This window comes from Rhinolophus sinicus, linkage group LG09, assembly GCF_036562045.2.
Source record: "Rhinolophus sinicus isolate RSC01 linkage group LG09, ASM3656204v1, whole genome shotgun sequence".
NCBI lineage: Eukaryota > Metazoa > Chordata > Mammalia > Chiroptera > Rhinolophidae > Rhinolophus > Rhinolophus sinicus.
Genome location: NC_133758.1, coordinates 67,177,028 through 67,198,328, shown reverse-complemented (window position 1 = coordinate 67,198,328; position 21,301 = coordinate 67,177,028). Strand labels below are relative to the sequence as shown.

The window sequence follows — 21,301 nt, the reverse complement described above, 5'->3', positions numbered from 1 at the left end:
ACCAATTTGAGCACCTCTTGTAATTGCAGAAGTCAAATGTGACTTGTATTCATCTTTTATCGGTATATATTGCATATTACAATTTTAATACAGTTTTTTCCTTTCTTAAAAACTGTATACATTTTTTTGACACCCTCTGTATATATAATTCTTTTTTAAGATTTTTTTTTTTTTTAATTGGGGAAGGGAAACAGGACTTTATTGGGGGAACAGTGTGTACTTCCAGGACTTTTTTTCCAAGTCAAGTTGTTGTCCTTTCAGTCTTAGTTGTGTCAGCTCCAGGTCTAGTTGCCATTGCTAGTTGCAGAGGGCGCTATCATCCCTTGTGGGACTCGAGGAGTTGAACCAGCAACCTTGTGGTTGAGAGCCCACTGGCCCATGTGGGAATCGAACCGGCAGCCTTCGGAGTTAAGAGCATGGAGCTCCAACCACCTGAGCCACCTGGCCGGCCCCTATAATTTTTATTAAAAGATTGTCATTATAATATACCTTGTGTATCAATTAATGCTTTTGGATGCAAAAAAACAATGCCCCAAAAAAGTGGTTTAAAAATACAGACTTAACATAACTTAACAAGCAGCTAATGGGTAAATGGTTCCAGAGTGGTTGCAATGAATGATTTGACAACAAAATAAACATAATTAGTTGTGGAATAATTTTGCCCAAATCCTACCCACTTTTTCTAATTAAATTTGTTCAAGGAAAAAAATGGCAGTTTTAATGTGATGTTCAAAGTTTTTCTTTTTTGTGTAGAGAGATGGTCAGAGGAGACTTACTTATGGTATCAACTATTTTTCACCTCCCTAGTTTCTTAAGGTGGAAGATTAGAACACTTATTTGAGAACCACCCCCCAATATAAGCATTTAATGCTATGAGTTTTCCTAAGTTAATTGCATTCCACTAAGTTTGATGATATTTTATATTTTGATTTTTACTTAGTTCAAAATATATTTTTACATTTTCATTTTTGACCCAGGAGTTACTTAAAAGTATGTCATTTAATTTCAAAATATTTGTGATATTTTCCAAATATTTTTCAGTTACTTTGGGAGGAGGGGTCATAGAGTTCTTTGAAATCTGTTTCTACATTTCCCCACCAAAATTCACATATCGTAACATTTTATAACTTCCTGGGGTTCACAAATCCTCTGAAACCCCTTCACAGACCTCCTCAGATAACAATTCTGACCCTAAGATTTCTTGACTCCCATCACAGAGAAAACACTTTCCACATGCATCATTTTCAAATGTATGTCTTCTAAATTCTAAATTGGCACAAATTCATGCTAATGAATTGAGTAAAAGTTAATTAGTTGCCCGGAAGTGCTCCTGACATGAGAAAATCCAAATCTGCCGAGAATTTTTATAAGAGTTTATTTGAGCCAAACTGAGGACATATGCTGGTGTCGACGAAAAAACACCCAGCCTAAGAAAAAGCCTGTAAGAGTTTGAGCCAAACTGACAATCGCCAGGAAGCAAAATCTCAACGGATTGAGAAAATGCTCTACAAAATGGCAGTTTGCCGCTTATTTTATACATAGACTCAAAGGAGGAAGGTTACATGAAATCCACTGGTGGTAGATTAAGGGGGTGGGAGAAAGCAAAGGGGGGAATTCTCTGGGATTGGATAAAAGTAAACTGGAGATACAGGTACTTCTTTCACATAGGTGGGTACGGGATAGTTAATAGTTCACTTTTTTGCAGCACATAGGGAATCAGGGGACAAGAATAATGAGGGATTCTGTAGTTTCCTGCTCTGGTCCGAGGATGTTATCCCAGATGATGCAAAAAGACAACAGACAGGCTCACTTAAGGTCAAGATTGACTTTATCAAGGAAGCTTCAGGCTAAAGATGCGACTTCCTGCCATGACCCACCTTAGTTAGGAATTTTTATGTTCACGCCATCCTATGTGGTTATTTTCAGGCTCCTGAGCTAGTCAGGTTTAACCTATATCCCTTTTCCATCCTCACTGGGGAGCAAGATCTCAAATGCTCCGGAGAATGACAGTTTTGTAGTTACTTTTATGTATTTGGAATTAAGGAGGGAAGTAAGTAAGATTACATGGAGGTGGGAAAAAACAAGGTGGGGATTAGTTAACAAGATTATCTGCTCTCTTGAGGGTGGTTACTTCTTTCAAAGGTATGTTAACCTAGATATACAGAAACAATGCACAGGACCTGCTTAAGGCAAAGACAAACTTTAATAAAAAGTTACAGGCCTGGGGTGTGACTACCTATCATGACCTGCCCAGTTAGGAACTTAGGATCAGATTACCCTGTGAGGTTACTTTCAGAAAAATCCTTTTCGTCCCCAGTGTGCTATGTGCTTGATATGGTAAAGGATAATTAAGACAATCAATAGCTTCTAAAATGCAAATGAGTTCTTTTATACTGAAATGCAGTGAATTTTAGTTTGCATCCTAATTTTTAAAAGGAGGCATTTGTTCGAGTGTCTTCTGTTGACTGTCTGTCTGTCCCTGGTGCATGGGGGTTTTACGGTTGCCCTTTCAGCTACCCTCCCTCCTCACCATCACAGCTCTCCATTTCAGAGCATATCTATCCATCGCACTGGGATACTGCAGATCCCACTCCTGAGCAGGTTTTGGCCTTGGTTCCATTTGCAAGGCAACCTTGCCTCCTGTCACACTAGGGTGATGCCCACTGCAGCCCTAACAGGTAAATGGAGGTTAGCTCTGTTTTTTGTGAGTCTGATACAGCTTTACTGTTTCCTGTATTTGCTGTCTGTGTGTATCAGGGAAGAGGGTGCTCTGAGTGAATCACAGCCTAACCTGACTAAATGCTGACAACTTTCTCTCCCAGAAACACTCGCAAACATGTAGTATAATTGGGAAGGATAATCAGGGAATTAAATCATATTCCTATTCCTTGGAACAGGGATAAGATTAAAAGCTCATCTTGATCACTAATGTGCCTAAAAGGATATAAAAGCCCTATAGTGTTAAGACTTCCAATTCCAGTGAAAATGGACCAGGTAATTCAGACTAATCCTGCCAATGAGAACATGTAGGAAAAAATGAATAATATATTAAGAAAATCTTCGTGGTATCGAAGTGCTAACATGGCAGTAAAAAGTTATAGGGCATAATCCAATTGTCCAATTTCTCTTCAAGTCTCTAACTACTATTTGTATTTCTTGGAGTTGGTATAAAAAAATTCTATTTATTCAGAGACTGAAGAAACTCCAGTTTCAGTATATTTTGTAACGAAAGAGATAAATAAAAAATAGAAGAGGGAAAATATTTATCTGCATATTATATGCTTATAGTAATGAAAACAGGCTTAGAACAATAAAAATTAGAAAATGTGATAAGATATACATGTATCATCAAATGAAGCCTATTAGAAAAACGCTAATGAGTGTTTTAAAGTAATATTAACATTAACTAAAATCATTAAATGATTTAACATATTAATAACTTTCTGTTTTCTTTGGCTATGAAGCTGATAGTCAAATGTCATAAATTTAATACACACTTGGAAAAAAATACTTGCAAATCATGTATCTGACAAGAGGTTAATATCCAAAATATATAAAGAACTCATATAACTTAATAGCAAAAAAAATAATAATAATACAATTAAAAAATAAGCAGAGGATCTGAACACATTTCTCCAAAGAGGACACCCCCATGGCCAATAGACATATGAAAAGATGCTCAACATTACTAATCATCACGGAAATGTACATCAAAACCACAATAAGATATCATCTCACACCGGTTAGAACGGCTATTATCAAAAACAGTCAACAAACAAGTGTTGGCAATGATGTGAAGAAAAGGGAACCCTTGTGCACTCTAGGTGGAATTGAAAATTGATGCAGCCACTATGGAAAACAGTATGGAGGTTTCTCAAAAAATTAAAAAAGAACTGCCATATGATCTGGCAATTCCACATCTAGGTATTTATCGGAAGAAAATGAAATCACTATTTCATAACATATCCGCAGTTCTATGTTCACTGCAATATCATTTACACTAGTCAAGCCATGGAAACAACTGAAATGTCCATGGACAAATGAATGGATAAAGAAAATGTGACACACACACACACACACACACACACACTCTGAAATATTATTCAGGCGTATAAAAAGAAGAAAATCCCGTTATTTGTGACAACATGGATGCATCCTGATGGCATTATGCTAAATAAAATAAGTCAGACAAAGAAAGACAATTACTGTATATCACTTATATGTGGAATGTAAAAATAAAACACAAACTCACTCACAGATACAGAGAACAGATTGGTGGTTGCCAGAGGCAAGGGGGTGGGGGCTGAGGGATGGGAGAAATGAGTGAAGATGTTCAAAAGGTACAACCTTCCAGTTATAAATAAATCATGGGGATGTAATGTATAGTAGGGGGACTACAGTTAATAATACTGTATTGTATATTTGAAAGTTTCGAAGACAGTCAATCTTAAAAGTTCTCAACATAAGAAAAAAATGTATGTCGTGCACCTAAAACTAATATAATGTTACAGGCCAATTATATCTCAATAAAATAAATATTTAAAAAATTTAGTACACACTATTAGGATTCAGTAAGGGAGATTAGGCCTGTAGGTATAACAGGAAAAGTTTATGAGCTCTTTTTTGTTGTTGCCAGGTTCCCAAGTTGGCTTTGTGACAGAAAGCCTAGGTGGTCCTGACTGAGCCTTCACCCCTCTCTGCATCCACATCGTCAGTCGGCTGTCTAGTACAGCACTGCGGATGGGCTGCTTTGGTGAGCCAGACTAAAGCGGATGCTCTCTCTACCTTCACAGTAAGCCCAAGCCCAGGATCAGAGCCTGCAGACAGAGCTGTTGGTAAGGCCCGCCCAGACCCACAGCCAGCCTGCGGTGAGCAAAGCCTGCCTCGCTCAGCACGCACCTGGCTGCCCCATCTGCCCTGAGAGGTATTAGGAATAATTGCCCACTGCATGCCCCTCAGGTCCTGTGCTTGTCTGTTAGGCAACGTGCTTGTGGCAACAGAAAAGGAATTCAGACTTTGACAGACTTTAACTGACAATCCGGAAGTTTGACCTTCTCCTGAAAATATTTCCTACTGACAATAACCAATATTTGACATTTCTGTCTTCACTTTGGCCTCATGAATCTTAGACAAGCACGACCAACTACTACTAAGCTGGCACAGCACCCAGAAAATCAAGCTCTCACAAGCTGGGGAAACAAGTCAGAGCTAACTTAAAGAAGAGGAGAAGTGATCCTAAAATAGCCTAATGTAAGAGTACACAGAGGTAAGAAAGAGCAGAAAGTCTAAAGAATCAAGAGGGTAGGTAATCCAAAGGGATGAGTGTATTTGTATTAAGCTAAAGTGCATTTGTCCAAGAGATCTACTGATATGCTTCATTTGTTTGCACGTAATATAAAAACTCTTTCTAGCAATTTCATATTTTTTAAAATCTTTATTTGAATTATACTATAGGTCATTCCCATATGATATATTGAGCAGTATCCAGGTAGATGACATTTAAATCTGCATTAAATAATCCTTTTAAAACTAAAAAAGTAGAACTCATGTTTCTGTATCATTTAAATGTCACACATGTAGGTTTTATTCCATTATAGAAATGTCAAGTCTTCAACTTACTTATGAAATTATACAAACAATAAAGTGTACATTTACAAACCTTTAAAAAGCCCTAGTACCATCTAGAACTATTAACCTCATATGCAGCCCTTCACCTGCACTGAAGTTGAAACCTCCCCTTAAATGTCATTCCTATTATTGTTTCAAATGGTCTGCAACCTAATTAAATGCCAATCTACTTTCTCAGTTTATAATATTTCACATTTATACACTAAAATTCTAGATGTCATTCTCTGAAACCATCAGATAATAACAGTTATTATTGGAAAATTCACTGACAATTTACCTTTTAAAAGGAATACTTATCAGTATATTTGCCTATAATTCTGTATCACACAAGTTTATAAGCCTATAAATTATAAAACAATTCCGTTATATGTAAATATTTTAATTTCCTTTTAATATACAGAAGACAAAAAAATTATTCAAATTGCCATAGCAAGGTCTAGTGACATTCTTCAAAAGGTCATATTTCAGAACCATACAAATTACCAATACATTACCGTTAAGTAATCAATTTGTTCAGTTCAATCATAAAAGATTATGATATATATACATCTATAGGTGTTTGTGTGTATTTTGAACGTAAAATTCTACTTAGTAAATTATAACTTCACAACTACTGTCAAGACAAATGAATACAAATTTTCAAATGAAGAAAGTCTAAAATATTACACTGATCTCATTTTCACAAAAGAGCACCTTGGGAGCTGGTATTCACACGACACATACTAAATTAAATACATATTAGAGGAAGGAAACCCTATTGTGTGTAACTCATGTGAAAATTCAAGGATAAATCCCTATCATTTCTAAATTAAACTACTAAACCATCTAAATGTCTGCTATCATCTGAAAGTTTATTATTCCTCCAATTCATATGCCCTAGGTGATTGTATTAGGGGGTGGGGCCTTTGGGAGGTGAGCTCATGAGGGTGCAGTACTCATGGATAGTATTAGTGGCCTTATACAAGAGGCTTGAGAAAACTTTGCCACTTCCACCCTATAAGGTGCCAGGGAAAAGATAGCGACCTATGAACCATGCATAAAAGAGGCTCTCACCAGACATCGGATATGCTGGTACCTTCATCTTGGACTTCCCAGTCTACAGAACTATGAGAAATAAATCACTGTTGTTTATTAGCCACCCAGCTTACGGCATTTTGTAATAGCAACCCGAATGTAATAACACACCATCCATTAAGAACACAGAAATTAAATAAACTATGACACATAAATAAAATACATTATACGTATATTAAAAGAGTAGATGTAGATCTCTACGTCATATTGTAAAGTGAATGAGTAAATTACAGAACAGTATGTATAGCACAATCCTACTTTTCTTAAATAAAAAAGAAAGATGTATTTGTGTTAAGACTCAAGAGTTTCAAAGCTTGGTTTAGAGTGAAATCTCAGTTTGAATACTCGTTTTAATACTTGCTATCTGGCATTTTATTTTTAGCAGTTTATACTGGTCATACTACTAACCTTTCTCAGCCTCAATTTCCACATTTTATAATGGCAAATACTGTTACTTCCATTTCATAGGATTGTTGTGAAATAAATGAGATAATACTGAAAATGGCTTGGCACAATCCAAGCTACTACAAATGCTTAATAATGGTAGTTATTTTTATGGCCCTACCCTAACCTTAAAAAATGAATTATCTGGTACCATTTAAGAGTCAGAAAAAAGCATTTAGGAATTTGTCCCTATCCAGGTTTAGGTTTGTATGACACACAATTTTGGTGATTAATAATAGAAAAGCTTTAGAAAAATAATACATATATACATGTGTAACGATAAAATAATTTCAGATCTTTGTAAGCATATATATGTACCATAAATATACTTTATGTGTTATATTCTAGTATACCCTAGAATATTAAAATAATGAGGTTGAAAAGGAACAGCATATAATTTTTATGGACATGTGGAAGAATGTATCCGGATACACATAATGAGTTTAGATGACCATAACGATGATCCACAGAAAGCACCAACTTTAAAAAAATCCTTTTGTCTTGATGTGAGTTAAAGCCATAGTTAGGTACACGAAAATGTTCCGATAGCCAAGAAACTTCCATAACTAACCTTTAGGGAAATAAATTTAGGATCCTGGGAAGCTGCTCATCTTATTTTTCAAGTTTTATATGTTCAAATCACCCTTTTTGAAAACGCTCACTTTAAAATTCTAGCTTTCCTTTATCTCACTGCTTGAACATTCAATTAATGATCGATCTGATTTCTGTCACTTTTCAACCTTGTGGACTTGAGGCGTAAATATTTTATCCACAAAAAGAATCTTCCAGTTTTAGACTTAGATATGATACCAAATTCCAAGTCAACATTTCCATTTACAGATAGAGGAGATAACTCTACTTAAAAATCTGTTTCAAGTCTCTCTCCTACTAAAAACTTGACTTTGGCTATTTTCCTCTAAATGTTTCCAGTGAAATAACTCAAAAAAGAGGGATATGGCAAGATCAAAGAACAAAATAGATCAAATTTAAAAACATAAAGGAGTAGCAGAAATATTGTTATTAACAGCCAAAAAAAAAAAAGAGGTAAACACTAAAATGTAACTTGTCATTAATAATATATTTCAAAAATAAAGTAAATGATGCTTTGTACTCTGACTTAATGCTTAGGCTTTCTTTACATGCTAAAATAAAAGCTGAAAAGTAAATTTACTTTGGAAAAAGAACTCACTTAAAAATTTTTAAAGTCAGTGACTGACTTTCTATTAACCTTCAGCATAGAATGCTTGGTGGGCCTGAGTAATTTAGGGTCACAGACTATTTGATTAACAGTATCAATTCAATTAGATGTTTGTTGATATATTTTAATTTCGTCAACACCTTTTGCCATTAATTGCCTTAACTGATGTCACAAGTTACATTACCAATGCTTCCTCCTGCCGAAGAAAGCAAAATATTTCCTATAAATATATGCTGACTCTTCCTTATAATAATGTCCTCAGGTGGGACCATCTCATAAGCATTATTTTCCTGACATTTTCAGTAATTACAGTAAACTACTGGATATAATACTGAATTTCATTTATAGAAATAAACCATGTTTTTAAAAAGCATGGTTTATTTCTATAAATGAAATAAATGAACATCACAATAAAGCTTCTATTAAAAAAGCTTGAGACAACAATTAGTCATCAAATTGAGGCAGGATATGTCGCCTAGGAAATTGACAGCCCCCTCCAGGATACAGCGTGAGGTTACACATGGTTACACAAGTAGTAAAGTGAATGCATTCACAGTCCCTGCAGCTGGAGAAAAACAAGAACAGTGTCTTCTAGCTCAGCTGATCCCTATGACACGGACCTGACTTTTAGCTAAGTGTAACATTCCAACGTCATTTACATTGCTGTTACTACACTCCCATCATGCATCTGGCGCCATGACCATCCAGAGGAACCAAAAACAGGAAGAAACGGAAGGTCCTGCCCAGGGGAAGGATTTGAATGAACCACGTCAATGGGACCTTACCAATTCCCCCTCAGGGAGGGATAAATACCCCTGATTGCGACTTATTCCCCAACTCTTCTCTGAGTTTTCCCGCTCTTTCCTCTCAAGTGTGTACTTCCATTTTCAATAAATCACTTTCGCTTTCCTGCATCTGCCTCACTCTTGAACTCGTTCTTGCATGGACACAAGAACCCAGTCACTGCTGCTCCGAGTTGAGTCCTTTCTTGGACATCCCTGTGAGCCTCCAGCAACGTCATTACCTACAAAGAGCTCCAACTATCTCTGTAGGGCCAGTTTTCAATAAGCAAAAGTTTACAAAAAGATGCTTCAAATTCTCTGTCAAGGCTGCACGAACAATTGAATGGAAAATAGCTCCGTGTTAATATGCAAACAAAGTCTGGCCATCCTTTGGAGCTGAAAGTAGGAAGCCTCATGATATGACTGTTATCATTAAGGATCATTTTAAACAAATTCCTTCAGTTCAATTTGTTACTAACCTACCCTAAAAACTATTCCAGAACCAACTGAACTACTAGGACATCAGGAAAACCAGATTACTTCATTTTATGATGCATCAGTTGGAAGCAGTCAGAGAGATTAAACGGAAACATGGTTGGCTACCCTATAAAGATAATAGAGATATCAGGTTTCGGCACATTCTCTAAAATTTGTCTATCAATGACAGTTAAATATACTAAAGCCTTATTCTTCAGATTTCAGTTAGCATATGAGTAGACAGTATATAAGCTAGTTAAAAGGTGTGCTTTAAAACATTAATGTACAGAATTAAGATATGATTCAGATATATAGCTATTGTTTTATTGTCAAATAGAATAATTTTAGAGTTAAACTTCCATGCTCTGGGGTTAGAACCTTTAGAAAGTTAATCAACAGTTTTCTACTACAATTTTAAGCACTTCAGTTCCTCTAATCCTTTTCTAACAGTTCAAGTCAATTTCACACTAGGTAACAACAGTGCATGAACACCTGGAGTGAGTGGTCATATGAAAGGGAAAATTTAATCAATAGGAAATAATTCTATTTTAAAACATATATAATTAGCCCAGAAAGTGGCAAATGCATTTTTTTAAATGTCTTATAAAACCTACCTGCATTCTGAGTGGTAAAAGGGCTATTTTTTTTTTTTTTTAAATAAACATCACATTTTTTTCTGGTTTAAATTCATCAGAAAGTTTCAAAAGTTCACTAAAGTAAAAATGCCAGTAAACTCAGTCAATTCAATATGTATAGTCAGGCACTGACTGCATAATTAGTAATTTTAAACACAATCATGAAAGTTTACAGGAGTATCACTTACGAGCTGCTCTGATTTTACACCGTATAACTGGATGGTCTTGGCCACGTTTTTTGACACAGCTAATGTGAGATTTGCATCAACAGCAGCTATATTTAGTTCACTGGAGAAAACAAAAACAGACTTAATTATTAGCAGCATAATTCATCAACAAAGTAAAGAGCAACACATAAACCTAAAACCGATAACCAATATGGTGATTCTTTTTATAGATTTCACTCATTGCTTCCAAGAATTGGTTGCATTGTTTCATTTTCCCTCCTAAATTCAGCATTAGAAAAAAGTGCTTTGTGATGACTTGGTTAATGACCAGTTTCTCATTAAAAAAAGGACGTCATGTGTGGGTTCAGGCTGTGATTAGAAAGTAAATTGTGTTCTGATTTTAAAAGTAGCACTTTTGAGAATACTGATAAGTGCAATTAGAGACACTGCATATCACAGACATCTGCAAGGAAATGACAGCTCTTGGATGGAAATGATGACCTTGAAAGGACACAGGCTAAAAATATAAATTACACATGACACATAAAGATATTCCGTTTCTATAGGAATCATGCCAATTTCAGCTATACAGAGTAACTTTTTAAGTACATCAAAACCATAACAAAAATTTAATTTGAAAATTTAAAATCTGAATTCTTAAAGTAGTTCTTTGTCATGGTTATTTTCAACTTTAACATTGAATTAACTGGGGCAATTGAGCTAACTACCAACAACAATCAAAAAAACTTTACATGCAAAGACCATGGGAAGAATAGTAAGAGTTAAAAATTGCATAAAAACGCACATTCAGGTAGAAAGCAGGAAAAGTCATTATTGTCTCTGAAGTGGCAGAATAAATCTCGGCACTTGCCAGATTCTCTTTATGAAGAAAATACAGGACTTTGAAACAATACTGCATACTTTGTGGGACAAAAAATGCTCTTTCATATAATAGTGAGACCTAATTGTATTAATGTTCACTTTTCAATTCTATGAAACACTGACGTAAGTATGCTTCTTTAAGCTGCACACCATACTTGATTACAGCACTGTCAAGGGGCACAAAGGAATGGGAAAGGTGCCTCTTTAATATTCCGATTAGCAGGTCAAAGAGATCAAGTTCAATCTAGGACTATTTTTGTCACTACCATGCTAAACAGATAACAAACACATTAGGGTCAAAAAAATCTAGAGTTAGGATTTTGGAAAATCAAGATCATTGTGGAGACATTTAGGATCAAGATATTGTACAATTTAGACAGTGTATAGGTATGTTTGTAGCTGGAGAAACGCTTCTGTATATTACACCTGGGGCTTTTTAGTCTTATTCTCACATGCCTCAGATTCACCATTGTCAAATTTGTAGTCTAAAAGAATCTAGACATTTCTATACCTTGGTCCTATATTGCTTAACTACTATTTTACTCTTCAAAATATGCATCTAAATACCGACCCATTGTTATGACAACTTGTTAGCTGTGACAGGAACTGAGATAGTCTTAATTGCAAATCAATCTGGTAACTGTAAATGTCTAAAGGCAACAGTATAATTACACTGTCTGCAAACATTCAGGTGGCACCTCTGCTAGGATACCTGGCCTTTTAGAGAGTTTTAAAAGCTGTCACATTCATTTAGAAAGCTTAAAATAGCAAACGCAAGTAGGCTAGTGAGGATTATAATCCTGTGTATGCCATGAAGTACTTTTTGAATTTAAGATAAAAAACATTAACTTCTATGCTTTAGCTTCTCAATTTATAAATTTTTTTGTACTTTCTTTCTTGTGTAATATTAGAAATTTACTATGGCATAAAGAATTAGGTCTACTTTGCATCACTCACTAGAGACAGAATAATTAGAATAGTTTATTTTTAGACTGTATATAAATGGTTTTATTAATTGGAATCTCAAGTACTTATTTTACATGCACTCATTCACTGCAAAACTCTTGATTTAATTGCAGGACTAATTACATGAATAATTTGAGATAAATTAAAGATGTACTGCTAACATACATGACTAACAAACGTGGCAGACCTTTTACGACATGCCATTATATAACAAATACATACCTTGCGATAGTTTTAATGATACCTTCAAGCTCATCTGCAGAAGGAGGATTGCGACCCCCAGGGGGGAAAACCAAGTTGATAGGATCAAAGAGTCTGGATAAGGATTTTGATAGATAAGCAGCCTCGTAGGGTTGCAGTGAGTCTTTTAAAGCCTTTTCTGGACTGTGGGAACAAAATTTATTAAAAATGAATTTATGTTATACAAAACTAAATGCTAGTGTATCAGGCTGTAAGTACCTTTTTTCAAAAAGAAATCTCCTAAATAAAATGTAACTCTATATACAGAAAAGAAAAAAATGTGTTTAAAAATGTATAAATATTGTTAGAAATACATTTCATAATTAAACATTCATTAAGGACAAAATATTTTGATTTATAAATAAATCCTAGGTATAAATGTAATATAATATGTACCAGTACCTACTGGAGTGAGTCTGTCACTTGAAACTCAAAGAATAACATTGTAAAATCTTATTAATTCTAAAGGGGCTATGCTTTTACTTAGCAAATCCTGTTTTCACAGAGTATCAAAGCAGACACAGGACAGGCAAGTCTGCAAATACCTGATCCACTAGCTCAACGCTTTGCACCTATAGCTGTCATCATTCCCCATAATGCTCAGTGACTGAGAAGGAAGCATACAAACACGTCCAGGTTTTTATCAGCCTTCCCGCCAAAACTGTTACTAACAAGAATGAGGGGAAAAAACAAGTATTTGTGCAAGTCCTACCATCACATAAATACTCCCAATTGAAGTTGTAAGCTCATTTGTTTTATAATATTCTTCACAAATTAAACTTAACCTATTAAACACTTCTTTTCTCCTTAGTCTTCCCATGACTTCAATTGTCTGCACTGATCTTCTTTAGCAGTCCAATTACTGGGTTTTACAGTTTTCCTTTGACAATTACTATCAAGAGTCTATAACTATTATTTTCATCTGCTTTCTTATGCCTATAATTAACTCCACATCTTCTCACATCACATCTGCTTATCATCCTTTTACCAGCCCTACTATTGTCTTTTTTGTTGTTGTTGTTAAGTAAAACCCCCTCCGTCCTAAATATTAACCTTGAAAACACCTGACCTGCCCCGTCACATATACAAAACCCGGCTTTCTCCTTTCCCACCCTTTCTGACCCACCGACAAGACCTAGAGGTCAGAATGCCCTTGGCTCCTCCATCATAATTCCATAGTTATCTCAACACTTTCTCATTCAGCAAATATTTCACTCAACACATATTTACTGATAATACTTTGTACCAGGCCCTTGTTAAATGCTGGAAAGACACAGATTAAAAGCGCTTTACAGTCTAGTAAAGAAATGTAGGTAAAGCGCTAACTATAATAACTTCTGTAACAGATAAAGATAGGCCACAATGGGAACAGCGAAGAAGTGTTTAAATCTGCCTGAATCAATCTTCTATTAAAGTCCATGCCATCTATTTAAATGTCTTCCTTATTTTTCCTCCTGTCGTTTACCAACTTTGAGAGCTTCCCTCTTCCACAAAAATTTCAGCATTGAATTTTAAGTACTAACACTCTTCCCATTCTCCAAATCTGCTGTAAGGATCATTGGTGGCTACAATGTCAAAATGGGTAACCTTTCTGAAGCGTTCCCTGCGTTACAAGTCAATCTTCATTTCAGTTTTACTATAGAGCTTCCACATCTGAGTCATCATTTTGAACTGCTCCAATTCTGAGATCTCCAAGCTTGAGGACAACTTCCCACACCCCCACTCTCCTCTATTTCTTTCCTCCTACAAATGCTATTATGTCTCTACAATCTGCCAGGTACTTTCCTAAGTGCAGGAAACGTAGCAGTGAAGTCAGTTAAAAACGTGATCTGTTCTCTTAAAGTATACATGCTAATGAGAAACACACACACACACACACACACACACACACACACACACATTTTTAAATGAGTTAAATATGGGATACGATAGAGTGATAAGTTCTAAGAGAAAAATAAAGCAAAGAAGCCAGAGGGAATATGTTTTGGTCTTTATCTCGTTTTTTCATCCAATTTTAGAGTCACTAAAGCAAGGGAAGGCTTACTGAGAAGGTTCCTGAGGGAAAAGGGAGAACACGTTATACAGATTTCCAGGGTAAGAGCTTTCTATGAGAGAACAAAATGGAGAGGTCCTGAGAAGGGGCTCTTTATCTGGCTGTGTGTGCCAAAAAGTTAGAGGGGCAGAGCACTCAGTGACAGGAGAGTAGTACAAGATGAAGCCAAAGAGAAAGCAGAACAAATGATGCCAGGCGTTGTATAATATATCAATAAAGGTGCTAGATTTTACTCAAAAGAGCTAGATCTTTGACCTTATTGTGATCAAAGCTGCAGACCCCCTTCCTATGCTCATTTTCCACCAGTTCACCCAGTTTTCTGCCGTTCTTTATCCACAGCCAACCATTTTAAACTGCTCTCATTAGCATCCTGATTTTTCTAATTCTCCTTCCTTTCAAAGCTCTTACTAACAAAATTTTATTTAGATGCTCTCTGAATCTGCTGCTAAGCTGCACAACTATTGCAGAGAAAAAGTAAATTGCATTTATTAAACTTTTATGTAAACCCCTTAATTTTAAGAGACCTGAAGTTATTCACCTGAAATTCTTCTTTTGCAGCCCTTCACTCTCTATAGGTGACAATTTGCCTCTACAGTAAGACCAAAAACACCGACAATGACCTTCATCAACTTGGCACTTCTCTAGCTTTTTCTTTTTCTTTGTAATTTCATTTATCCCCCTGTGATTTTTCCTATTATCTCAAAGAAAAAAGTAGCTTTATTCCTTTTTCATATCAAAACTTCTTAGAAAAATTGAATCCACTCCCTCCTTTCCCATTCTTTTTTTAAAAAACTGCTTTACTGAGAAATAATTCACATATATTGATATATACAATTCATATTCAATTTAACCATTTAAAGTGTACAATTCAATGGTTTCTAGTATATTCACAGATATGTGCAACCATCACCACACTCCAATTTAGAACATTAAACCTCATACCCTTTGGCCATAACACTTTACCCACCTCCCCCCCATTCCCAGCCCTAAGCAACCACTAACCTTTGTATCTCTATAGGTTGTGCTATCCTGGCCTTTCATATGAATGGTTCTTGTGACTGACTTCTCTCATTTAGCATGTTTTCAAAATTCACTCATGTTGTAGCATGTATTAGTACTTTTTTTTTCTTTTTATGGCTAAATAGTATGCTATTGTATGGTTATACCACATTTTGTTTACCCACTTGTCTGTTAATTAGACATGTGGATTGTTTCTATCTTTTAGCAATTATGAATAATGCTGTTATAAACATTTGTGTATAAATTTTTGTGTAAACATAGTTTTAAATTTGCTTAATATGTTTTGTTTCTATTGTGATAAAATACATATAATGGTTGAGATTTTAGCCATTTTTAAGTGCACAGTTCAGTGGCATTACGCATTAATGACAATCATCCTTGGTTGTGCAACCATCACTACCATCCATCTTCAGAACTTTTTCATCATCCCATATTGCAACTGTTCCCATTAAACAATAACTCCTGGAAGTCCTAGCCACAGCAATCAGACAAGAAAAATAAATAACAGGCATCTAAATTGGGAAGGAGGAAATAAAATTACCATTATCTGCAGATGACATGATACTATATAAAGAGAACCCTAAAGATTCCACCAAAAAACTATCAGAACTGATAAATGAATTCACTAAAATAGCAGGATATAAAAATTAATATTCAGAAATCAGTTGCACCAATAAAAAATTATCAGAAAGAGAAAACAATCTCATTTACAATTGCATCAAAAATAAATAAATAAAATACCTAGGAATAAATTTAACCAAGGAGGTAAAAGACCTGTACTGGAAAATTATAAGACATTGAAGAAATTGAAGAAGATGCAAATAAATGGAAGCATACACCGACCTCATGGATAGGAAGAATTAACATAAAGGCCTGTAGCTTCCTTGACAAAGGTCAATCTTTACCTTAAGTGAGGCTGTTTATTGTTTTTTTGCATCTAATAACATACCTTTGAAATGTCAGAGTAATCTCCTTTTCCAGACCTCTCAGGGCATACTCACTGCACCAGAGCAGGAGACCACAGAACCTCACATTGTCATCTTGTTCCCTGAGTAGCATCTCTATGTGCTTATTATAAATGTTAGTTAATTATCCTGTACTCACCAATGTAAAAAAAGTATGCGTCTCTTCATTTTACTTTTCATCCAATCCCAGAGGTTTCCCTGCTTTGTTATCTCCCACCCCCTTAATCTACCACCAATGGGATTTCATATATAAATCCCTTCTTATGTCTCCTCCTTTTATTCTAACGTATGAAATAAGCTGTACAACTGCCATTCTCCAGAGCATTTTCTCAATTCATTGAGATTTTGCTTCCAGCAATTGTCGTCAGTTTGGCTCAAATAAACTCATAAAAATTCTCTACAGGTTTGCACATTTCTTACATCAACATTTCCTTTCCTCTCTGACCCAATTTTATATCCCTTTCTACCTCATTCAGTGTGTTCCAGTTTTCTATTCTTTAAACTTCCCCATCTTAATTTTCTCAAGGACTCTAAATTTGCTGTTCACTCTGCCTGCAAAAATTTACTCTAAATCTTCCATGGCTGATTTCTTCACATTATTTAGATCTCAGGTCAAATGTCACCTTGTCATAGGTGTCTTCGCTGACCACAGTAAATAAGGCACTCTATCACATAATATTGTTTTATTTTCTTCGGAGCAATTACCACTACTGAAAACTCAGCATGAATAATACCAAATGATGAAAACTGCTAACCTTACTATTTGAGCCTTGCGCCTATATTCTGGTTCTCCCAGGGCCTTGTTCCTTTCCATACCTTTCTTCTTTCTTGCATCTCCTATCTCTTTCTCTCTTCACTGGCTACTTCTACCTCTAAACATTCTCAACTCTCCCTCTATCATTAAAAACAAACTTTCCTTTGGCTTAGCTAATACAGTCAAAATTTGTTTTCTTCTCTGCCTTACTTCAAAAGGATACTTAAAACCCACTGCATTTGTTTCCTTGTTACCCTCATGAGTTTGAGGGTCACACTTTCTTGTTCCCCACCAACTACTTTACTGAATTTAGTCTCCAAAGGATGACAATGATGTCCCATTAGTAAAATATCGTGTTTTTTTCCCCTCCCCACTGAACTTAAAAAGCAGAAAATACAAAATAAAAATTCTACCTCCTGGAGATAAACCACTATTATCATTTGCTGTATATATTGCCAGAACATTTTCAGTATAAACAAATGGATTTAAAAATGAGACAAAAATAGAATGATAATATATATGCTATTTTATACACTAAAAAACAAACAAACCCTAATACATTATTAGATCTTTGCAGATAAACACGTGGGTTCAGTCCTCTTGTCCCCTCTGCATGAGTCCTCATCTAACCTCAATGTTTAGCATAAAAGAGTTCAGGAAGACAACACTATGGTCTCATTCTATCATTCTAGCCTTCGCTTGTACCACTTATTTTACCAGTCAAAACTTCTACTTCGTGTATTTTACCAATCAGAACTTCTTACTGCAGTGGGTATAATTCAACTATAAGTATTTTTAAAAAAAAAAGAAAAAAAAGTTGAAAGAGAACCAAACATTTAAATAGCACTCATGAATCTATCCAACATTATTCTTACAAGGTAGGTAGTAATAATCTGCTGTTATCTGAATCAGCCTCATCACAGTAAATAAATAGATTCTAGTGTTTAAAGGTGTGCAAGTCAATCAATCGATTTGGTGCACAAATAAAAATTTGAAAATAATACTCTTTTTGAATTTAGGATAAAAAGTTGGATGCTTTAAACTTATTGAGATGGTACGCTGTTTTCCACTGTGGCTCCTAAGTATAGCTATATATACTGTATTTTATGAGTTATCTAAGAGATTTTCAGGTTTAATTTTGAGTATAACTCATTTTTTTCTTACCAGACTGAGAACTTATCCTGAATAAGAACTATGCTATAGTTCCCAAACACAACAGTTTCTTTTACATTTATGCCAATGATCCATCAACAATGATGCTATCTGATGTAATTACAAGTATGTTTTAATATCACTTAAAAGGTAATGACCACATAGGCTCATCCCCTAGTTTCTATTCACCCTATTTGGTATTATACTTACAACAGATCCTAGTTAGGAATCAGGCTGCTCAACTAACAATGAAGTTTGATTGCTTCAGTTAAGTTTTGTAGCCTTTTAAGGTATTCAAATAATAATAATCAGTACGAATATTTAGAAGATTAGCATATTCCCAATTTATAATAAAAACAAAAGACAAAATTCTTAACATGCCAACAAACAGGTTTGATTAAACAAACATACTCATAATCTGGCTTTTTTGGTATGAACATGTCTTGGGTATCGTCTTCCATGTGTTGCAGGTCAACAGAGAGGTCTGTAGTTCCACTTGCATTAAACTTTCCTTGAATGTTTTGGCTGTACTGTTGAAGACGCTTCCATAAATCATTATAAAGACGCAATAATTTAGGGTATTCTCCTTCAAATGCCTGTTTCAAAAACATAGAAGCTGCCAAGCAAAACAATAACATGCATTAGATAAATGATAAAACAATAAAATGTAGCATATAAAAGTTTCTTCCATATATGAAGATGATGTTACAAATAGCCTATGTTATAGGACAAACCAAAGATGTGTTCTAATGAAGCCTTTTATAACAATGCTGGTAGCAGTGATTTTCTACCCAGACCATTCACTGCATTTGATACATTCGTGGACCATATTTTGAAACATAATCTATAAAAAAAATAGACAATTCAACAATTATAGTTGAAGATTTCAATTCCTTTTCTCAGTAATTGATAAAACAAGTACATAGAAAATCAGTAAGCATATAGAAAACCTAAACGACACACGAAAAATTTACTTGACATTTATGTAATACTTCATCCAAAAGAGCAAAGTATACATTTATTTCAAGTGCATGTGAACCATTTACCCAGATCGACAATATTTACTGCCATAAAAAAAAAATGTCGGAATAAATTTAAAAGGTTTCAAGTCATACAAAGTATGTTCTCTAACCAACATAGTTTCAGATTAGAAATCAGTAGCAAAGGTATCTTTAAAAATCCCTAACTTTGGAACAAAAAACATGCTTCTAAATAAATAACTCACGTTATTCATAAAAGGAGTGAAAAGGAAAATTGGAAAGTATTTTGAACTGAATGAAAATTAAAACACAACCTAAGAAAATTTGTGGGATGGTATTAAAGGAGTACTAGGGAGAAATTTATATAAACTCCTATATTTGAAAAGAAGGAAAGTCTCAAACCTATGACCTCAGCTTCCACCTTAAGAACATAGAAAAAGAAGGGCAAAGAAAACCCAACATTAACAGAAGAAAGAAAACAAAGATACACAGATACCAATGAAACAGAAAAACAATAGAAACACTGAAACCAAAACCTGGCTCTTAGAGAAAAATGAGTGTAATTGACACACTTCTAGACAGATTGGTTAGGAAAAGATGGAAGAAACAAATTAGCCATATTAGGAAGGAGCGAGATGACCACAGGACATACTCAGCAGAAATTAAAGGAATTATAAAAACCTTATGCCAATAACTTTGAAAACTTCCATGAAAGAAGAAATAGATATATGTATTGAACTTTTAGTTAAAAACCATCCCACAAAGAAAATACACAGACCCAGATAACTTCAGTGGTGAATTCTATGCAACAATTTAAGGAAAAATACTAATTCCCAACTCTTTCCACAACACCATTACCCTGATAAAACCAAAAACATAACAGGAAAACAAGTTAAAAAAAAAAAAGAACAATATTCTTCATTAATGTAGATGCAAAAATAAGTCATTCTGTCCTGGATTTTATACTTTTCTGATTTGTTTTTCTTATTCTTCTTTGCTGCTTTCTTTCTTCTGCCTTAAATATGTTCCTTGACACTTTGAGAAACAAAAGTTATAGATTTCAAGTATACAATAAGGGCTTCAGTTCTTCTCAGCTCGATCTTGGCTATCTGTATTCCTAGCCAATCCTTCTCCACTCCTACCAACTATATGGGAGCAAACCATAAACATCATATTTTGTTATAGAACAAGGGCTCACTGCCCAATGCCTATATAAGCCATATTACAACATGGGCTTTGAGAAAAGACAAGGCTTTCTTGCAAGGTCAACAGGCAAGGATACACGTGGCAAGGCTCAAATCTGTCTCCCCAATCCAAGGTTTGGGGTGGAATTTAAGAGGTTAGAGAAGGATGGGTGGGTTGGTATGCAGAAGTGCTGGAGGGCTTTGGAATTTCACCATTCATGGTGAGATATGCTAAGGGACTTTAGCACCAGATCTTCCTGGACAACAAACCTATCACTTCTGAAAGGGTTCTGGTGTTCAAGCTCCAGTTACATCCCAGTCCTTTGGTTCCTTGCTGGGGAGAGGGGACTGGGGGAGACTCTGGCCCCCGTGTAATTAAAGGTCAACATTCTCACCTCTGCATATGCTTTGGCTGCGTAACTTGCAATTTTGTTGTTGTCTCTGAAAAGCAACTCAGTATCTTATTAGAAATAGGCTAGGACCAGTTTCAGCTGGTTCAGCAATTATAATTTCATCCATAAATACTTTACAAAATTAACAGTGATCACATTTGCCTGATAGACTTGTGGTTTTTTTGTGGTTTGTTTGATTTAGGACGCATAAATAGTCCATATATTATAATTAGTTGATATATCATCAAGCCTGATTTACAGTTTCTTTTTATTCCTTTTAATTCTTTGTTTAAGAATCTGGGTCATAT

The 21,301-nt window shown here is 35.0% G+C and overlaps 1 protein-coding gene and 1 long non-coding RNA gene across 2 annotated transcripts in view; one reads left to right on the top strand and one right to left on the bottom strand.

Moving 5' to 3' along the window:
• The window catches only part of LOC141573184 (uncharacterized), a 44,387-nt gene extending 38,535 nt beyond the window's left edge, over nucleotides 1-5,852 (top strand). The window contains exon 3 of the long non-coding RNA XR_012498853.1: nucleotides 4,637-5,852. This is a non-coding gene — a long non-coding RNA (uncharacterized LOC141573184). The remainder of the gene's footprint in view (nucleotides 1-4,636) is intronic.
• Nucleotides 1-21,301, bottom strand: part of COG5 (component of oligomeric golgi complex 5) — a 310,758-nt gene that overhangs the window by 58,490 nt on the left and 230,967 nt on the right. Inside the window, exons 12-14 of the mRNA XM_019745323.2 lie at nucleotides 18,849-19,053; nucleotides 12,476-12,637; nucleotides 10,427-10,526 (exon numbers count right to left, since the gene is read on the bottom strand). Of these exons, the coding sequence (XP_019600882.1) occupies nucleotides 10,427-10,526; nucleotides 12,476-12,637; nucleotides 18,849-19,053 (467 nt within the window). The remainder of the gene's footprint in view (nucleotides 1-10,426; nucleotides 10,527-12,475; nucleotides 12,638-18,848; nucleotides 19,054-21,301) is intronic.